This window comes from Podarcis pityusensis (assembly GCF_964106645.2).
Source record: "Podarcis pityusensis genome assembly, chromosome: 4".
Taxonomy (NCBI): Eukaryota; Metazoa; Chordata; class Lepidosauria; order Squamata; family Lacertidae; genus Podarcis; species Podarcis pityusensis.
In genome coordinates this window covers 69022718-69043811 of record NC_138027.1, presented here as the reverse complement: position 1 = coordinate 69043811, position 21094 = coordinate 69022718, and the positions used below count along the sequence as shown (strand labels likewise).

Genomic DNA, 21094 nt, shown 5'->3' with positions numbered 1-21094 from the left:
TGGTGTACCTCACTTTAAAATGGCCAAATGATGTGTTCCAGACTTAAAGTAAAAAGCCTTCTTAACGTCACTTCTTAAAATGCTTTTCAATTTATTACATATGTTATTTTCTGAAGTCTTGCAAAACCCTACCTCAGAAAACTCAGTCCTTTGCTTCACATGCCCTCTAGTGGAAATTGTGTTCCCTGACTCAACTGATTTTAAGTACAGCTGACAAATAAATTGCATGCTGTACTAGATAAAAGAAATAAAATCGGGTTCAACCGTGTATTCACTGTGGCCTAAAAGCTGTATAGGGTTTCATGGTGGCCTTTAAAAAAAAGAGAGAGAGAGAGCGAGAGAGAGAAAGAGAGGGGGGAAAAACTAAGGACGATGGTTGGCTGAACGGTGATCCAGACATTTATTCAGTTCTGTTGTTGCTGTGCCTATATAGCTCCTAAGTAATGTATCAGGAAAAATACATAAACTAACTGTGAATAGTAAGTGGAGAGGGGGTAATTCTCCCCATGTGCATCAGTAGATGGGAGCTAATTCCTGTGCTCCTTGCATATTATCCATACAAATTACATACAGGCCCAGAGTTCTCAGCAGAACTGCTCATTTGTACAAATAATTATAATTTTATTATTTATACTCCGCCCATCTGGCGCGGTCACCCCAACCACTCTGGGCAGCTTCCAACACATATGAAAACATAAAGGATCAAACATAAAAAAAATTCCTGATACAGGGCCACCTTCAGATTTCTTCTAAAAGTTGTGTACAATCGTACCTCGGGTTAAGTACTTAATTCGTTCCGGAGGTCCATTCATAACCTGAAGCACCACTTTAGCTAATGGGGCCTCCTGCTGCCGCCACGCCGCCGGAGCACGATTTCTGTTCTCATCCTGAAGCAAAGTTCTTAACCTGAAGCACTATTTCTGGGTTAGCGGAGTCTGTAACCTGAAGCGTATGTAAACTGAACCATATGTAACCTGAGGTACCACTGTAGTTCTTTATCTTCTTGACTTCTGATGGGAGGGAATTGCACAGGGAGGGCGCCACTGCCGAGAAAGCCCTCTGCCTGGTTCCCTGTAACTTCACTTCTCGCAGAGAGATAACCAGCCCTCAGAGCTGGACTTCAGTATCTGGGCTGAACAATGGGTCAAGGCGAAAAGGGGCTTGATCAAAAGACTACTGAAAAAGTATTTCTTTAGAACTATGTACACAACCCATCTCCATGCAAACAGGGAAATCCCACTTCTGCATAAGATAGGGCAAATGGCTTAGAAACCTTACCTCCATTTGATGAGTTTTCCACATAGGACATGATTCTCCCTCCCCAAGGACTGGAGTCAATCTAACTCTTGACTCAGTCCATTGTTACCATCCCAGTTTAGCCGAGTGTAGGCACTGAACTGAGTTAGCACAGTCCCTGTTAAAGGAGTATGCTCTATAAAAATGAATGTAAGATTCTGCTGGTAGGCCTAGTAGAGGAAGAAATATACATTCACGTGCAAAAGGGTATAAGAGTCTGCGAACAAAGAGGCTTGGGTTTTGTTTTTTTAGCTGTCTAACCTTTAACGCGCCTTCTAGAGCACATCAGAATTGTTTGTGATCACCCAGAGATGTCACGTTGCAATTATGAACCAAACAACTAAGCTAGCAGCTGTTGCTCAACAATCAGTCCAAGGAATCCAGATTTCCCATCTGGCATTGTAAATTATTTTGTCTAGGTCAGTGGTCCCAGAGTAAAGGAACGAGGCAGGAAAGACGTATGTAGTATTTCTAATATTAGTTTCTCTGGTTTTTCAGAACACATGTGCTCAGTTGAGCCTGATGCTTCACAAGTATCCGTTCCCAGCTTTTGTGATGAAGAACGGTTTTACGGGAAAACCCGGTTTTCCCAGGCCTGAATCTAGTAGCCAGGGATTGCTCAGCAGAATTGTGTGCATGACTAATCAGAATCATTGCTGCCCCTTATTTTAATACTGTAATAAGGCTTCTTTGTGATTCTAATTATATCCGCTAAGCTCAATTGCAGGCGGCACACAGATTAAGCAAGAAGGGGACAGGCTCAGTTTAGAAGCCTCTGGGGATTTGGTTCTCTTAAATAACAGGTCAGCCTCTTTCTGCTGACATGCAAAATGAGAATTTTGTATTCCGGTAACCATTATTGTTGAAGATGTAAGTTTGTAAAAAAAAATAATTTTTTTTAGCCCTTCTTATTTCTGAGTGTATTTTTGCATAATCGAACATCAGATCTATAAACACCTCTCCCCCCCCTCCAGAGTTAGGTCTTTTGGACTGTTCCATTGACAAGGTAGTCCGAAAGTCAGCAACGCCCGATTAGCACAGATGTTCATGGGAGCTCTGAGTAAATCTTTAGTCAAAGGATTCAATATTTGAAAATGCACTGAGGAAAGTACTTTATAACATGGCATATATTTTTATCTAGGAAATCTTAGATGGGCTGTCTCAGGTTCTGATAGAGGGTATGTACCTATGCTTGTGATACAGTCACATGGGAAAGACTGAGAGTTAAGGAAGTAAGTATAAATACTTTCCATGGAACTGTTGTAAATTATTAGCCACGCAGGTGGGTTGTTTGATGTTGTTGTTGTTGTTGTATATTTAGATGCTCAAAAAGAGAATAAATATTTTTATTTTTTAGCTATCTCTTCATTTTTTTTGGTATTTGTTTAATGGAAATGTCTGGATTGATACTAGATTCCAGGTTAAGGGGAGTAAACACCAGTCTTATCTCTTGATATAAAATCACTCGAGAAGGAGGTTTTTTGTTTTTGTTTTTTATAGCAAACAATTCATTGGTGTGTTTTTTCTTCCCGCTTGAAAAAATGATTTTTATCTTCCTGACAAATGAGCTGATGCAACTCTTTGTAGCAAGGGGAATGAGTGTGTTTGACTTGTTTGAAGCCTATTGAGTTCAGAAGAAACTCCCCGTGGTTAGTTTTCTAGGTTCCCTGCTATTCTCTTAACCCAGCGTGCTAGTTGTAATGTTTCAGGTGCTTCCTGTATAAAATAGAACAATGATTACATTATGAAATCAGAATACCAGTGTCCCTTAAGCAGGTCAGTCTCCCTGCTATCTTGATACAAGATCACTCGGGGAAAGAGGCTGTTTTTATGGTGAACCAGTCATTGCTGTTCTGAGACTCATCCACAGAGACTCAGGGGATTAAAGCAAAACAATAAGCTGGGGAACTGGCAGGAGGCTGTTGCTAATTGCTATACTGCCAGTGATTTAAAGCAGGAATTAAAGATTTGTTCTTTAAACAGTTTTCCTTTTAAATGTGCATACCTAAAACAGAGGGAAACTGCTTTAAAACGTTGGTGTGGAACGGCAAACCCTTGTTTAAGGAACCATTTCATGCCTAGCATATATATCAGGGGTCAGCAAACTTTTTCAGCAGGGGGCTGGTCTACTGTCTGTCAGACCTTGTGAGGGCCGGACTATATTTTGAAAAAAAAAAAATATGAATGAATTCCTATGCCCCACAAATAACCCAGAGATGCATTTTAAACAAAAGCACACATTCTACTCATGTAAAAACACCAGGCAGGCCCCACAAACAACCCAGAGATACAATTTAAATAAAAGGACACATTCTACTCATGTAAAAACACGCTGATTCCTGGACTGTCCACGGGCCGGATTTAGAAGGCGATTGGGCCGGATCTGGCCCCCGGGCCTTAGTTTGCCTACCCATGATATATATAATGAGTTTCTAAGACTGATGGGGACTGCCTGCATCAGCATGTAGCTTCTGCACAGTATGGGTCTTATGTGCAAATGTTATTAACATTTGATACAATTCCACGTGATTTTTAAAATAATAATAATAATAATAATGATTATTACATTTATATCCCACCTTTCCTCCAAGGAGCTCCAGGTGGTGTACAGTGGTACCTCAGGTTACATACGCTTCAGGTTACATACACTTCAGGTTACAGACTCCGCTAACCCAGAAATAGTGCTTCAAGTTAAGAACTTTGCTTCAGGATGAGAATAGAAATTGTGCTCTGGCGGCAACGGGAGGCCCCATTAGCTAAAGTGGTGTTTCAGGTGAAGAACAGTTTCAGGTTAAGAACAGACCTCTGGAACAAATTAAGTACTTAACCCGAGGTACCACTGTATATAGTTCCCTCCATTTTATCCTCACAACAACCCTGTGAGGTAGGTTAGACTGAGAGACTGTGGCTGGCCCAGGGTCACCCAGTGAGCTGCATGGTCTAGAAGGTACAAGAAAACTGGTCTCCCAGGTCCTAGTCTGCTACTTTGTTCAGGTGTTCAGTTCAGGTGTGTGGTGTTCACCATATGGTTTTATGTTGATAGTGCACCCTTTTTATTTAACCACGTGACTTACTAAATGAATTATTATAGGGAGATGCTATAACTCCATGCTATAGTTCTGTGCAAGTGCTGCCAATGCAGTGCCCTCCAGATCTTGATGGACTACAACTCCCATGAGCCCCAGCCTATCCGGCCAATCCTCAGGAATGATGGAAATTGTGATCCATCAACACCTGGAGGGCACCACATTAGCTAGTCCTGTTTAGCTTCAAAGGGGGTGGGGGTTACATAGAAAAAATGATTCTATCCTTAAAGAGATACAAGCCTCCTCAGAGAGGAGGACAACCAGTTTCCTCAGAGTACTAACCCAGTCATGTTGCTTCAGCTTCCCTTTTTAGGTAGAAGCTGAAGTTTAGTGAAAAGTATAGTTTATAGCTTCATCTTCCAAGAAAATCTTCAAGAAACAGAATTCAAGAAACACATTCAAATCATTAAACTAACAAAGTGTTTGGCTTAAATCAGAGGAAGATAAACCTTGCTGTAAGAGCAATGAAACATTACATCTTTCTTGGGGGCTCTCGGTAGAAGGGTAAACTTGATCCTGTAAACACAGCTATGAATCTCCTTTTTGTATCATAATAAGACAAACATGAGGCATCAGTAGGCTGCCCATCTGTCAAGGTGTTTTATTGCCATCTGTAGCAGTAAGGCTACAGGTCCGTTGCTGCTAAAATGCACACACATTTAAGAGACCAATAGCCGCTTGGCTGTGTTTTGCCCTTGCACTCAATTAAGCAGAGATGGAAAGAAGCATCTGTGATGCTGTTCCACAGTTAATTCTCCCAGTACTTTTGCCACCATAAGTTCATGTGACATGGTATTTTTTCTAGCACTGGAGAAGGGGATGATGGGGAGCAAATATATTGGTTAGAGTACACATATCCTGAGTCTCCAGGACTAGATATCAATTAAGGACCTCAATTTGACTGGAGGTACATGGAGTTCATATTTGTTTTCAAATTAGCAGAGAACTTGACTCCCATGGTGAAAATATAATTGATCTAACAGTGTGTGGTTGCATTAAAAGGAGCAGCTAATTTGGAGTCATTAAATTGGTGGCCGAAGTCTTATTGATTGAGGAGAGTAGATATAGCTGAATCAGAAAGGAATTTCCTTTCAGAATTTGTTTGGTGGTTAAGAGCAAGAACTTTGAGACAGAAGTCTCAAGCATGGTCCATCTCAGCAGTTTCCTGGGTGACTTTGGGCAAGCTGCCATTTCCCAAAACGGGCCTTACCATCTATATCAGGCAGCAGTGGTACTGACTTTTTTCCATGGGGTTTTGTTCAAAGCATTATGGAGAGAATGCTCATGAAGTACCTGGAACAGTTAAGGAAAGTACAGTGGTGTTGTTGTGTGATGAAGCAAATAGTTCTTCACTGCATATCATCTGAAAGGAACAGGCAGCATGAAATGTTTCTTGAAGGGATGATAATGTCATCTCTTACCGGCCTAGACTGTGTTACAAGAACTTGATAAAATTGCATAAGTGTTGGTGATTGGGAAAATTCCCACATCAAGAATCCCAAGAATGACCAAGACGCCTTTTAGTCATGCATGGCTCAGTAATGGGTGCTGATGTGTCAATTCTTATCCCGTGGGAAATTGTTCCACTTTTTACCTGAGACTTCCGAAGTCGAAAAAATGCAGACCTGTGCTGCGTAAAACTGGAATCATTTGATAACACATTTCATTCATGTGTAATATATGGCTGTAATACCACTGCATTTTCAGTTGAGTATTTTGAATGCTGAATTGCATGTTTTCTTGGCAGCAGGTAAGCTCATAAGACGCACCATAGAATAATACTTTTGTTGGTACAGTGGTACCTCGGGTTAAGTACTTAATTCGTTCCGGAGGTCCGTACTTAACCTGAAATTGTTCTTAACCTGAAGCACCACTTTAGCTAATGGGGCCTCCTGCTGCTGCCGCGCCATCGGAGCACGATTTCTGTTCTCACCCTGAAGCAAAGTTCTTAACCTGAAGCACTATTTCTGGGTTAGCGGAGTCTGTAACCTGAAGCGTATGTAACCTGAGGTACCACTGTATATGCTTGACGGTGATGTGTCCAAACTTGGGACAGTTATTGTGAGGAGCATGCAGGGTAGTAGCTTGAAGATAAAAAGCAACAGATTTTGTCAGCGTGGAATTACTATACAGGAAGAGTAGCATCATAATGTACTGTAATTCTGTCTGAATCAGTGAGGAGTTAGATCAGCAGAGAGACATTTCAGTCTAGAAAGACTTAGAGACTGATTTGTTCTTATCTCCTCATTTTCTAGCTGGCATTTCTTTCTTTTCAAAGTGGTACTGATTTTGCAGAGGAGGTGGCCAGTAGAGGGAGGAATTTTGTTCTAAATGTGAACAGCAAGCAATTGCTGTCATCTTATAAAAAGAGGGTGGGAATGCTTTTCTTGAATAAAAGAACGATGAATTGAAAATTCTCGTTCCTTGTCAGCATGTATTTTCTTTTCTAAATTTATCATCCCATCAGTAAGTTCATATCGAGTTTGTGTCACAGCACGAAACTGCTGTGTGAGATGAAAATAAATCTGAGCAGCAATGTTACCAAATCTCTTGGAATTGGTAAATATCCTAGCAAAAATGTTAAGTGGCAGCTGTCATATGCCAGGCTTAGTCACAACTCTAAGTCCCATTGAAAGCAGTGGCACATATTTTAGATTTTAGCTAGGTCTCTTTGCAAAGTGTGAGCTTAAAAAAACAAAGCAACCACCACCTTTTGAATACAGTACAAACATACACAAATATACAGTGGGTGATGTCCAACTAATTCATACCAGAGTAAACCCAATGAAATAAATAGATTTAAGTAATACTTTGAATATGACTTAGGTCAGTATCATCCAATACTATATGAGCACAAACATAACATACAAGCATACAGCTATGTATTTCAGGGGAAAGGAGCATAAACTTACTGTTCAAAACATTGGCCACTTTCTCAAAAACAAAATATCTGTAGAATGACATTGTCACATAAGTAGATAGTGATAGATAGATGATAGATAGATAGATAGAGATATTCCATTGTGTGTGTGTACCACCTGCCATGTAAAATATCCAGGTAGATACATATACAGGGTGAGTCTTTTAAAAGAGGCCCCGTGGAACATGTGTACTCTGTATCCACGGGGCCTCTTTTAATGGACTCACCCTGTATATATATATGTAATGCTGACCCTCACCAACTTATGTTTTAAGACATAAATTCTCTTTGTGATCTTGTCTATTTTATTTACTGTTTATTTTTCAAGACTGTTTATTGTTTATTTTTCAAAACTGAAACATGTTTTAGGAGGCCAGTGGGTGGGTTCGAAAGTCATCCCGCAAAGCAACTGGTTACATTTGTTGTCCAGTTCTACAGTGGTACCCCGCAAGACGAACGCCTCGCAAGACGGAAAACCCGCTAGACGAAAGAGTTTTCTGTTTTGGAGGCGCTTCGCAAAACGAATTTCCCTATGGGCTTGCTTCGCAAGACGACAGCCCATAGGGAAATCTCAGGGACAGCGGGGAAGCGCAGCGGGTCTTCCCCACTGTCCTCGGACCTCCTCCGAAGCCTGGCGGCGGGGCGGGGCCACCTCCTCCCGCCGCCGCCGGGCTTCGGAAGGCTCCTCCGAAGCCGGGCAGGGGGGAGGGAACACCTCCCGCCGCCGCCCGGCTTCGGAACGGTGCTCCGAAGCCGGGCGGGGGGAGGGAACACCTCCCGCCGCCGCCCGGCTTCAGAACGGTGCTCCGAAGCCGGGCGGCGGGGCGGGAACACCTTCTGAAGGCGGGCGGGGGGCGAAAGTCTTTGCTCCCCCCTGCCTGCCTGTCCCGGAGGGCTTTTAAATCGCCCCGGACAGCGGAGAAGTCCTCCGCTGTCCCGGGGCGATTTTAAAATGCCACCCGCCAGCATTTTAAGATCGCCCGGACAGCGGAGAAGTCCTCCGCTGTCCCGGGGTTTTTTAAAATGCTGGGGGTGGGAAGAAAAGCCCTTGTCCCCCCCCCCCAGACTTCAGAAGAGGTCCGGGGACAGACTGTCCCCGGACCTGGCCTGAAAGCGGTTTCCCTAGGAACGCATTAATTGATTTTCAATGCATTCCTATGGGAAACCGTGCATCGCAAGACGAAAAACTCGCAAGACGAAGAGACTTGCGGAACGAATTAATTTCGTCTTGCGAGGCACCACTGTATTTTGGTAGTAGTATGTCATTAAATTTGCAAGTATTGCTGGTGGGTTGGTGGGATTGTGTATGTGTGTGTCTGTGTGTTTGTTGAGGGGACAAGAATATATAATACCTGTATGTAATTCCTGTTTATTTTGTTTCACTCCGTTTATGTGCATAATACACTTTGGGACACTATGCAAATAATGCTTATAACTATACAAATTCATGTGTAGATGCCATAGTGAAGGCACTCTCTTTAAGTGTAGTCGGGAACTGAGCTTCTAGCTCAGAGAACTCTGCTATGTTTCAGCTCTTATAATACTGGGGTGGGGTGGGGTGGGGGGAGAAATAGATTTCACTGAAAGTGTTAATAAAGATAACCTCATGCAGTAAAAATTTGAAGACTTGCTATGAAGTGTGATCTCCTCGGTGTAAAAAATACGCCGAAATATTTTCTTTCATTGTCTTGTCCCCTCAAATCTTAACTTTAGTTTTCCTTCTCTCGGATGACTTCATAGGTGTATCATATCTGTTTAGGAACACGAAGGCAGGCAGTTATTACTATTGCCATTACTAACAGAGTTGCTTTCTGGGTTCAGGTGTTCTCATTCTGTCACTTACAGTTAATACAGCAGAATTGTAGGAAATACTAACCACTCTAGTCGCCTGGAAAGTATTTCACTCTAGCGGTATAATTTTTGTTAATATCTTGCTCTTTCTCTTTTCAGACTTCTTTCTGTTTGCACCAAGGGATTTGGGATTAATTTCTGTGTTGGATAGCCTATTTATAGTGATCTAAAATGCAAGGAGGAATCAATGATTGAAGGGGTCTTTTCAATTTAAAAAGCAACAGCACTGCAGTTCGGCTCTTCTCAGTAACTAGCATGTTGGCATGATACAATAATGTAAACCAATCCTCTCCTATATAGCAGCCTATAGCAGTGTACTAACAAAACTGAAAGCATTCACATAGTATTTCAGAAACATGCCGTGTGGGGTTTTTTATTATTTAAAAAAATCCAAAATTCATCCACAGAAAGAAGCAAAACCCCAAATCTCTCTTCTCTGTTTTGCTTTGTTTCTATCCCCATGGTTTTCAAATGGGTTTAGGCAAATTTCTCTTTTTAGTGGGCTTTATGCTACTCTAGTGTTCCTCTGCAGACTGGCATGACCATGTTCTCTGTATTTCCTTGCTCACAATCACAGAATGAGAGCATGGAGTGTCAGTCAGCTTGCTTTTTTCTTTTCTTTCTAATGTGGGGTGAGACTCACTATGGAAAAGTCTGAGAATTTCTGGTCTACTGTGTTCCTCCTCTGCTTCCCTGACGGCTCAGGAAGATGAATTTGGTGGTGGATATTGTAACACAGAAAATGCCGTCTGAAAGTGATGTTCATGTGGCCAGGAGCTATCTTACGAAGATCTTGAGAAGCTCCATGAGGTATGGTGTTGGTTTCACAAAGATAGCATTCCTTATCCCTTCTCCTAATAGAAAAACCCTTCTCAGTAATCCAGGAATCCATTCTGAAATCCTCCATTCCCACTTCCATTTCTCCATGATAAGCATCTGGCCATGTAGTCGTTCTGTAATCTCATGTTTCATTCACATTTTGTACAAACCATTCTGGCTCCATGCATATATATCAAGCAAACAACAAACAAAAAGTTTGTGGTTAAACTGCTATCCTACCAATTATCACTTATCAGAAAGTAAGTTCCATTGAATTTCAAAGGGGCTTCTAAATAGACATGAATGGGATTCCACTGTGAGGCTACTGTTTTTAAACTAGACAATTGCATGATTCATCAGCTGTGGAGACAGCCACAACAATTATAATTGAATTTGTGGGATTAGATTTGCATGTGCAGAACTCCATGATAGCATTAAGTTGGCAGCATTGTGTGGGAAGTTGGAGCACTTGGACATGTGTTGTTGTTTTTTAGAAATGGCATTGCTCTTACAGAATAGCATGTCCACACAGGCTATTCAACCTCATGCAACTGCTACAGTGTTGGTTCCCACACATGCCAAGCTGTGTGAAACCCTGAAGCAATTAGCCTTCAAGCCATTTAGCTAAAATGGACAACTATTGCTTCAGCATATTGGATTCTGATGCTGGCTGCTTTATGGACATGGGTTGAGAGACAACCACCATGTGAAAACAGGCCCCATGGTCCTTTGTGACAGATTTCACAACAGAACAGTCAAGTGACCAGAGCAGGTAGCTGGTCTTGAACCTCCCTCCCTGCCTCTCCTCCTTCTACATGCCCAACAAAGCTTTGCAACCAGGTGCCTAAAACTGGGGGAACACTGTTGGCTCCCAAGTTTTTAGGAGGCCATTGGGCAAGATGCCACTGAAGAACTCCCTGCCGCTGTCACCACTAGCCATTTGCTTGGCTTCTCCCTGTGAGCCCACTCTCTACTTCGGCTCACAAGGAGAGGACAGGGGCTCTTTCTCTAAACTATTGTCACTTTTTGCATGCTTGAAAAGGGGTGTAGTAAGCAGGCAACAGCAGTAAGCAGGAGCAAGGTGGGATGGTTGGCTTCAGGCCCCTGCTGGTGTATCGACCTCCTAAGGTGCTTGTGAGTAATGTGGACCTCTGAATTGGATGCTGTGCTGTTTCAAGCAGGCAGACTGAGGACAGTTTGATAACTTTCTCCATTTACTGGATGAGAAGATGGCAATAGTGAATGGCAAGGTTGACAGGGAGGCCTAAGGCTTGCTTCTCGAACAAACGCTTGATAGCCCAGGAAGCTTTTGTGCCAGTCGACTGGCAAAACTGGGCTTGCAGCACTACTGAGAAATGTGGGGAGCACCCTCTGTTTTTTTTTACATTACGTTTTCTCTCTTAATGAGCAGGTATTTGAATCTGGATCAGAGTTCTTGGCCATTGTCACTGAACCACACCTACTCTGGTTTCAAAAATGAGAGTTGCTCAAACACAAAGTTCCTCATTTCTGTACTTCCATGCAATTATACAAGACTTAATTGTTATAGACGGTATGTGTCTATATTATAAGGGATTTCACAGATAATCAGTAGGTGTTTTTATCTGCCTAGCAGAGATGAAACATTCCAGGCTTTGACTCACTGTCTGTATTTCAGGTGCTTTAAAAAAAAAAAAAAAAGCACCTGGATTCTTTTCAAAGGTGATTTCCTAGAGCAGCAGACACTGCTCTGTAACCTGAGCCTACTTACTGTGTTTGTTAATTAGGTCTGAGGTTGATTGCTTAAAAAATATATGCAATAAATGCCTATGTTTTTCCTTTCTCATTCCAGAAAGAATGATCTAGCCTGCAGGCCCCACTCCTGGCATGCGACCAAATTCACGGAGAGTCACCCTGAGACAGCCACGTCACGGCTCTCCTCAACCAATCCCTGTGCTTCCTGGCACTCTCGGTACCATGCAAGGTGAGTTCCTGTTTAAAATTAACATGCATCCAGCTCCAACGGTAAGAAAATAATTGCTTGCCTCGGTTTGTTCCTTATCTTAAAATGGCCAGCAACTGCACGGTTTTATTTTAAGTTGGTCTTTGTGCACGAAGCGAGTTGTGTAATGAGGGAACTTAGATATAACAAGGGCCTGATGGCCCTTAGTCTGCAGGGTATTTTCCATTATGCAGCTAAGTAAATAGAGTGAACTACAGGTTATTCCGGCAGGTTTTCTTTTCTTTTCTCTCGGCCTTTCTTCAGGCGTCAGTTTTCAGGTGTGTAAAAGCCCCTTAAAAGTACTAAAACGCAATGGAAGGAGTAAGAAACCAAATCTCCTATAACAAAGCAATTATTTAAGAGGAAAACACACTCTGTGTATGCCTAAAGAATTGTCATGCAATTGCTTTCTCTAATTACATCTCTGCTTGCTATGTAGCAATTAATAAGAATTGGGTAGGGCACATTGTCGCCTGTTCAGTCGCTGAAAGTTTCTCAGTAATGAGTTGTGTGAGAGCTACTTTAGGGACAAAAATAAAAAAATTACATCTTAGTTCAGGTGGTAAAATGTCTCTCTGTAATCCAGGTATACTATGATCTGGTTACAAGCTCTCACAAAGCGTTCCTTTAGCCACAGACCTTGCATTCCATTTGCTTCTTTGTTTTGGTGGCATGTAAAACATGTCTCAGAATATGCAGACTTTTAATTTACAAAAAAAAAAAAAAAAAAAAACACCTGGGAAAAGTATACTTGCCATTCATGGCCCTAAAGTGTTACTTGATTCAGTTTTATTGGAGTACTAAGTAATGTAATCTTAAATGTTTCATGCTATGTTTACTTTTAAATAGAAGAGCATTAAGTGGCCTTTAGACATTTGCTACCATTTACTGCTTATGTTAATAATACAAATTCAAACTTTTAAAATAAAGCTGCTTTCTTACTTGTTTTGAACACTTAACCTGCCCCTACGGTTCTATAAATCTTGTTGTCCAGTATGCTGGATGGCTTCAGAAACAGTTTCCTCTGTGCCTAATCACAGATTTTATTTTATTTTTAAAAATGCTTTTGTTATATACTCTTCAAATGCTCTCGTTGACACGTATTACAAAGTAGAATGAAAACCTGTCATGGACTTTATATTCACAGATGGGTCCTGGCTGCATGGGAACTTCTACTTGTTTTGACTTTCCTCAGGGACAACCTGGGAGTAGGGAGATAAATGCGGAGAGATCACTAAGCCCATGCCAAGGATTCCCTGTTAGGGCCTGGGGCATTCTGTTGGACTCATCCTCCACAGGGCATTCTGTTGGACTTATACGCTATGCAGATTATACTAGTATATATACAGTATACATACACACACACACACACACACACACACCTTCATCAAAAGGTCACAGGACAGTTTACAGCTCAGTGGCAAAAACACCAAAATGCAAACACATAACATAATATTTCCCAACTCTTACATTCTGTGATTCTATACAACAAACACATAAGCAATACATAATAAGCAGCAGTGTCAAAATACTCACGATGTAATAAATTCCACAATTCAATCCTTGTGAGAAATAAGAGTCTAATAACTTATTTTCTGCTTGTCTCATATACAGCTATAAGGCAGAATACATATTTAACAGCAGATGTATTATTAAAAATAGGGGTGGGGAAAGGGCAGCAGCATATGTAAAGTAAATAAACAGTGTACTTTGATTTTATAATATTTGCATTTTGATTTTATAATATTTGCATTTTTGTAATATTATCTAGTATGGCTGTTTCTACCAGCAGAGAGTATGGGTTTTGTTGGTGCAATATTGACGAGAGCCCTTTTCATATTTTGCTACAGCTCCTCTTCCCATGATCTGTCAAGCTCATGGGACCAGTCAAATCTCCATCGCACCTCAGACCAGTTCAGTTCTGCTGGAAGCATGGACAGCTGGGATCATACACCGCAGGTTTATCAATATGGACAGATGTCTTCTGCAAAGTCCAACAGTAGTATTGACCACTTGGGGAATCCCAGCAAAAGGGATTCTGCCTACGGCTCTTTCTCTACTAGCTCTAGCACACCTGACCACACATTGACCAGTGCAGATGCTGCCTCAGTTGAGAATGCTGGGTACAAGGTGGGTCACTGGGAAACCCCAAAATCAGGAAATAGCAAGGCTGCCTCATTTCTAAGTGATAATGGAGGATTAGATGAGAAAACTACCTGCTTTGCACCTCAAGTGCCTCAATATGAAAACAACAGGAGCCCCCGGCTGGAAGATCATTCTGATTCAAAGTATTCTGGGTCCGGAAGATCAAATTTTGGGCCTGTGTGGTATGTCCCAGAGAAGAAAAAGTCTCCCTCCCCTCCACCACCACCACCACCTCTTCGTAGTGATAGCTTTGCTGCCACCAAAAGTCATGAGAGAGCCCATGCTGCTCCTTATTCAGAGGGTATTCAGAGCGCCCAGCACTTTGACGTCCAGCAGAGGCTGCAAGCCAAGAGTGACTGGAGTGCCGAAACTGTAGAGCAACAGAAGAGAGATACCAGAGCAGTCGACAGGGCCTCCGAAGGTAGGCAGAGCAGCAAACCAGTCTACAGATCTGATCTCAGTCTGGATTGTGGTTTGTCTTCTGCCGGGGACAGGGTCAACAACAACATCATAGGAAATTTCAGCAGGCTGCAATCATCTCTGTCCAGCACGGACGTTCGATTTGCACAGTCCACTTATGGCCACCATCACCAGCGCCAGTACAGTGATGAAAGCACTTTCTTTCGCAATGCAAAAGTCTCTGCATCACCTAAAGAGCAGCGGCACCTCTCCACTTATGCTGGAATTCAAGAAAGGCCCACTGACAAACGTAGCTGTCATCCAAACCACGCTAGGATACTTGATAGTACTGCTGCTGCTGCTGCCACTTCTTCTGACGCGAGTGCTGAGGAGAAAATGGACAACACAGGGCTAAGCCGCTATTACTGTGTGACAGTGAAACAGCCTGTTCAGGGAAACTTGAGACCACTACTCAAAGATGAATGTCGGAATACTGGCATAGGGAACCACACTTCCTCTGGACCACAGGAGAGTCCTGCTATGACTACAATGATCCAAAGTCCCAAATACTGTCTACCTCAGCAGCCTGTTGAGCCTTCTCTAGATGTATGTGAAAAGAGCAGTCATTATATAGTTAATAAAGGAGAGGATGTTAGAACAATTGTAATGGAAGAATCTAGAAAGGTAAGTTTCCCTGAAAAGCCAGTGCAAGCCAAGAACTTTGAGGAGAACCATGATAGTTACTGTGAGCGGGAATATGGGCGGGAATGTGCCTTAGTGCCCACCAGTAAAGCTCCTCCAAAAGATTTCAAGTGGAGTCAAGAAGAGAGCTACAAAATTTCTCCTCAGAAGACCCCAATGTTGCACTCTTTAGCTCAGGAAGGGAAAAGCCAGGCTGATCCTGCTGCCGAAGCGGAGATGACTAAGCAGCCTGCATTTGATGCTAACCTGGGCAAAAACACACGAAGGAGTGATCGTTTTGCTACCACACTGAGAAACGAGATCCAGATGAAAAGAGCAAAGTTACAGAAAAGCAAAAGCACAGCTGTCTTAGCGGGGTCAAGTGAGACCGAAGAGTATGCTGAGAACTGGAAACCCGATTCAGCAGAAAAGATAAACTCCTCATCAGAAAGTTCTTTTACTAATGTATACAAAGACAATCTGAAAGAGGCCCAGGCCAGGGTCTTGAAGGCCACCTCTTTCCAGCGAAGGGACCTGGAGCCCAGTTCTGCGGATTATCTTCCAGACCGGAAAACAAATAATTATAACTCTTCTCCACTGGCTCTTGTCTCTGAAGACGAGGCAGGCTTTCTTGGGGCTAGGCAGTCTTCTAAACAGACTTCACCTGGTAGTAACATTCACCACGTTTCTCGCATTGGAGCTAGGAAGAGGTTCACAACGGAACAAAAATTGAAATCTTATTCTGAGCCCGAGAAGATAAATGAAGTGGGGGTGTCAGATGATGACTACCGGCCACGCCGTCGTCCAACTACTTCTGAGGAAGCTTTGGGTTCTTTTGCAGATAGGTGGAAGTTCTTTGAAGAAACGAGCAAGCCTGCCTACCAAAAATCTTCACAAAGACATGCACCTTATGGTCGGCCAGAAGTACAGACTCCTAATGATCCTCATACCAATTCTTACGAAGGTGAGATTGAAGGGTCATGGTATGAAAGGAGGATGAGGTCAGCTTCTTTTGGAGTTGAGAATATGGTTGGTGCACGCAGTAGACCCAAAGAAAGTGTCCATTACAGTGGCCGCAAAGCAAAATCTGGACAATCTCCTAGGTTGGAAACTTTTGCAGAATACCAGGCATCATGGAAGGAGCAGAGGAAACCTATAGAAACTCGGAACTCTGGAAGATACCATTCAGCTGACAACATCCTTGATGCTGGCCATGAGCAGCTTGAGAAATCTCCATATACACATGAACGGTCCAGGTCATCCCCTTCCACAGATTTCTACAAACAGGTAAAGGGCACTTTTACTCCTATCCTTAAATGTTTTGCCTTGGAGAGAAAAAAATGTTTAAGACCAAGAGATTAACAGGACCAACTGACAGTAATCTAGGAGATTCATGATTGCTTTTCATTTTCATTTAATTTTACAGCCTGCTGTACGCTTACAAACATACCGAAGGGTCTACAAATATCAGCTTGGCTTACCAGCCAAACAGGAATTGTATTGATAGGCGTTATCTACTTTTTCACAGAATTCCTCACGAAAGGTTTCTGATTAATATCAGTCTTGGAATAAGAGGACAGATCATCTTGCTAGTCTATAATTGGTCACATAACAAGAACCAAAGGATAGGGATAAATGGACAGTACTTCCAGTAGCGGAAAGTGAGCAACAGGATCCTTCAAGGACCTGTATTTTGATTGGTACTATTTAATTCATTAATAAATGATCTGGAGTCAAGGGTGAGCATTGTGGTAGCCAGGATGACTCCAAATTATTCAGGACGGTAAAGTGCCAGGCAAATTAAATAGGCCCAAAATAATTTCTCTAAGCTTTGCTTTTGGGCAACAAAATGGCACATGTTAAGTATGTAATCTTAGGTAAATTGGAACAGACATGACCTTACTTCACAGACAATGAACTGGCAGCCCTAATTTAACTGTTAATGGTGTATAACTTAATGAAAACAATTGCAGTAGCAGTGAAAATTCCATAGTAGAGACAATTTAGGTCCATTACCATGATGAGTTGATGAGAATCTATGTATGGCCATTTTTGGAATATGGTGTATAGTTCTGGGCATTCTGTCTTAGAAAGGGTATTGCAGAATTGAAAAAGCTGCGGATAAGGGCAACCGTAACAATCAAGGAGTCAGTGCACCTTTCCTGCAAGGAAAAACTAAAGAGTTTGTGACTTTTTAGTCCAGGAAAACTATGACTGATTGGGAGTAATGACAGAGGTATATAAGATTATGCATAATGCGAAAACTTTTTCTCCTCCAGTAATACAAAAAATTGGGGTTGCACAATTAAATTATTAAACAGCGGATTCTGAACAAGCAAGGCAGCGTCAGCAATACTGGCATGTATGGGCCAGTGGTCTAACTATGTACCAGCTTTTATGTTCCTTTGGTGGCAGATGACAGCATATGCAACCCTAGAACACGGACAGGTGAACAAGCAGCTGATGTTGCATAGCTAATATTTTTAGGACCAGCAATAGTGTTGCCAGGATGGATATTGTAAGGGAGTGTTCCTTTAAGGGCACCTCCCACGTCTACTTTAGTTGGTTAGGCCCAAACAGGAAGCAGGGCTAGAAGCAAAGTGAGAAAGTAGCTAAAGGACAGAAAGCCTGTTGTACATAGTCCTTTAATAAAGTTGTTTCCTGTTTGGCTCCTCAGACCTGCTCATCAGTTCAACAGAGAACTTTCCAGATATAGAGACAGCTTGATATCTGGGTTGGTTTGAGGGTCTACTCCTTGTTTGTGAGTGTTCATATATGGTCTGCTGTTGCTGATTAGTAGCTGGTTTAGATTGGCTGAGAATGCTATCTGTGGACAAGGACATACCATTCCAGGCCTTTGAGAGGGAAGTATCTGGAATGGACTGTAGCTCATCAGTGAGGATAATGGGAACGTGTTTAGCTGGGAACTAGGTGACAGGTGGTGGTGTCATTTTTTATTCTGGATCTGTCTTGGAGCAGATGTAGTTGTAGCATAGGATGTAGCTGCGGACAGTAGACATTTGGTATGTTCTGTGTGGAAGCTGTAAGCGCACAGATACGTGTAGCTGGCAATAGCTTTCTTGTACAAGGTGTCTTGTACACCCATCTTTTGCAAGTTTGATTATTTAGCATTTTTAAGATAATTAAGTTCTAAAAGCTCCATGTCTTAACTACTTTTAAAAGAAATGTCATTCATATATATATATATATATATATATATATATATATATATATATCCTCTTTCCTATGTGCATGTGCCAAAACACACCCATTTGTGCACGCACACAGTTCTTGAGAGTCCTAAAATGCTTGCAAGTAGCAAGTTTTTGCCAAAGTGAAAAAAAGTTGTTCCTTTCTAGAGCAGTCAGATGAATTAGTAACTTGAGTACAAGGATTGTAAAGCCAACTGAGAGGTTGCATGGAATATACTATTGTGCTTTAAGCCAAATCAGCATAAGAGTGGATACATTATGGACTCTAAACAAACCCACAAATGAAGGGGTGTGTAATAATATATTTTTCTGCAGACTGAAACTTGATGATTTGGTGCTTTACTATGTTATGAAACCTTTTTTCAGGAAGCATCAGCTGAAGCAAGGAGACATGCAGAAAATAAAAGGGAAGATGAACATCTTACGTGCTCTCCAGCAAGATCTGGTGAAAGGATCTGCAATTTAAGGTAAGCAGTTTTATGTGTTTCTGTGTACAGGGCTTATTGGCATATACTGCAGAATATGGTTAGCTTAATTTTATCCAGCAGGAGTTGAAACTATTAAAAGAACTTGCTTTTAATAGTCTTTTTGTTTTTTCTTTTAATATTCTTCATCTATGTGATATGCCTTTATTTCTCAAGGAAAAAGAAAATCACTATTAAATATGCAATTCCTGTTAAGAGTATAGTAATACTACAGAGGTAATTCTCAGATATTTCTTGCATATATGTTAGAGTTGTTTACATCCACATAAGACTCCAGGCTGCATTCCTAATCCCATTTACCTGGCAATAAATCCTATTGAATTCAACAGGACTAATTTCTGGATAGAAGTGGTTAGGATTGCTTGTAGGTGCCTTTGAGCCTCTCACATACTATTCCTGGGGGAGTGTTAACGCTTTTATCACATGTTTTGTTTGTTTATATCTCACCTTTTTCAATCATGGAATCCTTGGTAGTGTGTTGGTGTTCCTCAGGAGGTTTCCAGGCATTGACCAGACTCAGACCTACTTAGATTCAGCAAGATGATAGCCTCGTGCCTCCAGATCATGCCTTGGGGGAGAGAGAGAAACCTGTAGAATGTACTTTATAGCCAATGTAGGTTTGGCACGGAATTGTATTTCTGGGGAATGCATTAAGTGCTTTCAGCGAAAGTGCTTTTAAGAATGGAACAATGGATAGTTCATTCATAAGAGGAGGTGCCTGATTGTTTTTGTTTTCTTTACTAGGTCAGGTTATTCATTTTGGCTTAAAACATTGGCATGGGCAGCCTTGTGTCACTTGATCCCTTCGCATACAAGGAGCTTTGACTATGTCCTGTTGATGGACAGGACAAAAATTGCTTAGTAGGCTTGGAGATTTGTGTGTGTGTGTGCACGTTTTAGCTAACTGTGACTATCTGAGAAGACTAAAAGTACGTTATTCCAAGGAGACGAGTTTGAGAACTATTGTCACAGCCCTTGGAAAGTGGCCCCATTTTTGTCATTTTTAGCACACGTAAGTGCACAAAAGGGTTTTGCTGCTCTTCACTATGGCATTATGGCCACCACAGCATGTTGGAGCAAAATAGGAAGCATAGGTAGATTTTGTATTGGAAGTGTGCCTCAGAGCATGGCTGCATACTTAGATATCCTGGAAGAATGAAAAACTGAAAGAAACCAAAATTGACCTACTCACCCATCCCTAGCTCAGGGTCTGTTTGACCTTGTTGTATCCGCTGCATGAAAGAAACAGCAGCAAACTGAGGAAACTGTGACCAGACGCAAAAAAACATGGGATATAGTGGAAGTCATGGTATTTTTCAGGGACCTTTTATATATGCATACATGTGCACTGAAAGCATATTTTTAAAATCCTGAAATGGGTTGCACGTTTAACATTCTGATGCGGTACTTTATTATAAGTTTTATTTTTTAATAAACCCATTCCTTTGGCTGTACAGTACTGTTTTAAATTCTGAACTTTAAATTGTTATAACCCATCCCGGCTGCTGCTGCTGCTGCTGCTGGATGGGTAATAAATTTAATAATAATAATAGCCATTGATAAAATACATATGGGACATTGGTGTTCTTAGTTGTTTAGTGTAGGGCTCCTTTTACTGCTTCCCCACCCATTTCAGTGAGCCTAAAAGAGAGACACCAAATCTTCTAAAATCAAGTTTTCTTTCAACATTTGGCATGTAACTGTTTAGTGACCACCTAGTTGAAAAAGTATGTAGTTTGTTCACAGTATTTTTTTAGAAGTGGGGCTTACATATACAAGACTGAAGTCTACCTACTTTAATATAATGAAATTTCTACACATACTAAAGTCACTTTACCATGTACATTTTTTAAAAAAGAAACAAAGCTAATTTTTTCTGTATTTGGCCCACGTTTGAAGGACATTTTTAGGTCATCTGTAGAAAAGTGGTATTGACATGCTAGATAGGAACTTGTCCATTGTAATCTGGAAGTGTGCATGGGAAACAAAAAGCTCTCAGTCTATGAAATATTAACAGACTTCAAAGGAACATGGACATTTTATGTTTACATTTACCTTTTTATCAGTAAGCTACAAATCGTTAATTTATATGACATAAGAGTCCTGGAACCAGCGGTGTTATTTGTTTTGTTATATTTACACTGTGATTAATGCAAAACATGGAAATCTCTCTGGCTTCTGAGAAAAAAATCTAGTTTTTTGTGCAGCCCTGCCATGCT

General features: G+C 41.5%; 1 protein-coding gene across 3 annotated transcripts in view; it reads left to right on the top strand.

The window, feature by feature from the left end:
• The window catches only part of SHROOM2 (shroom family member 2), a 105689-nt gene that overhangs the window by 60760 nt on the left and 23835 nt on the right, over positions 1-21094 (top strand). For all 3 annotated transcript variants that reach the window (XM_081001276.1, XM_081001277.1, XM_081001278.1), the window contains exons 3-6: positions 9859-9963; positions 11804-11935; positions 13804-16465; positions 18757-18857. In XM_081001276.1, the coding sequence (XP_080857402.1) occupies positions 9859-9963; positions 11804-11935; positions 13804-16465; positions 18757-18857 (3000 nt within the window). The remainder of the gene's footprint in view (positions 1-9858; positions 9964-11803; positions 11936-13803; positions 16466-18756; positions 18858-21094) is intronic.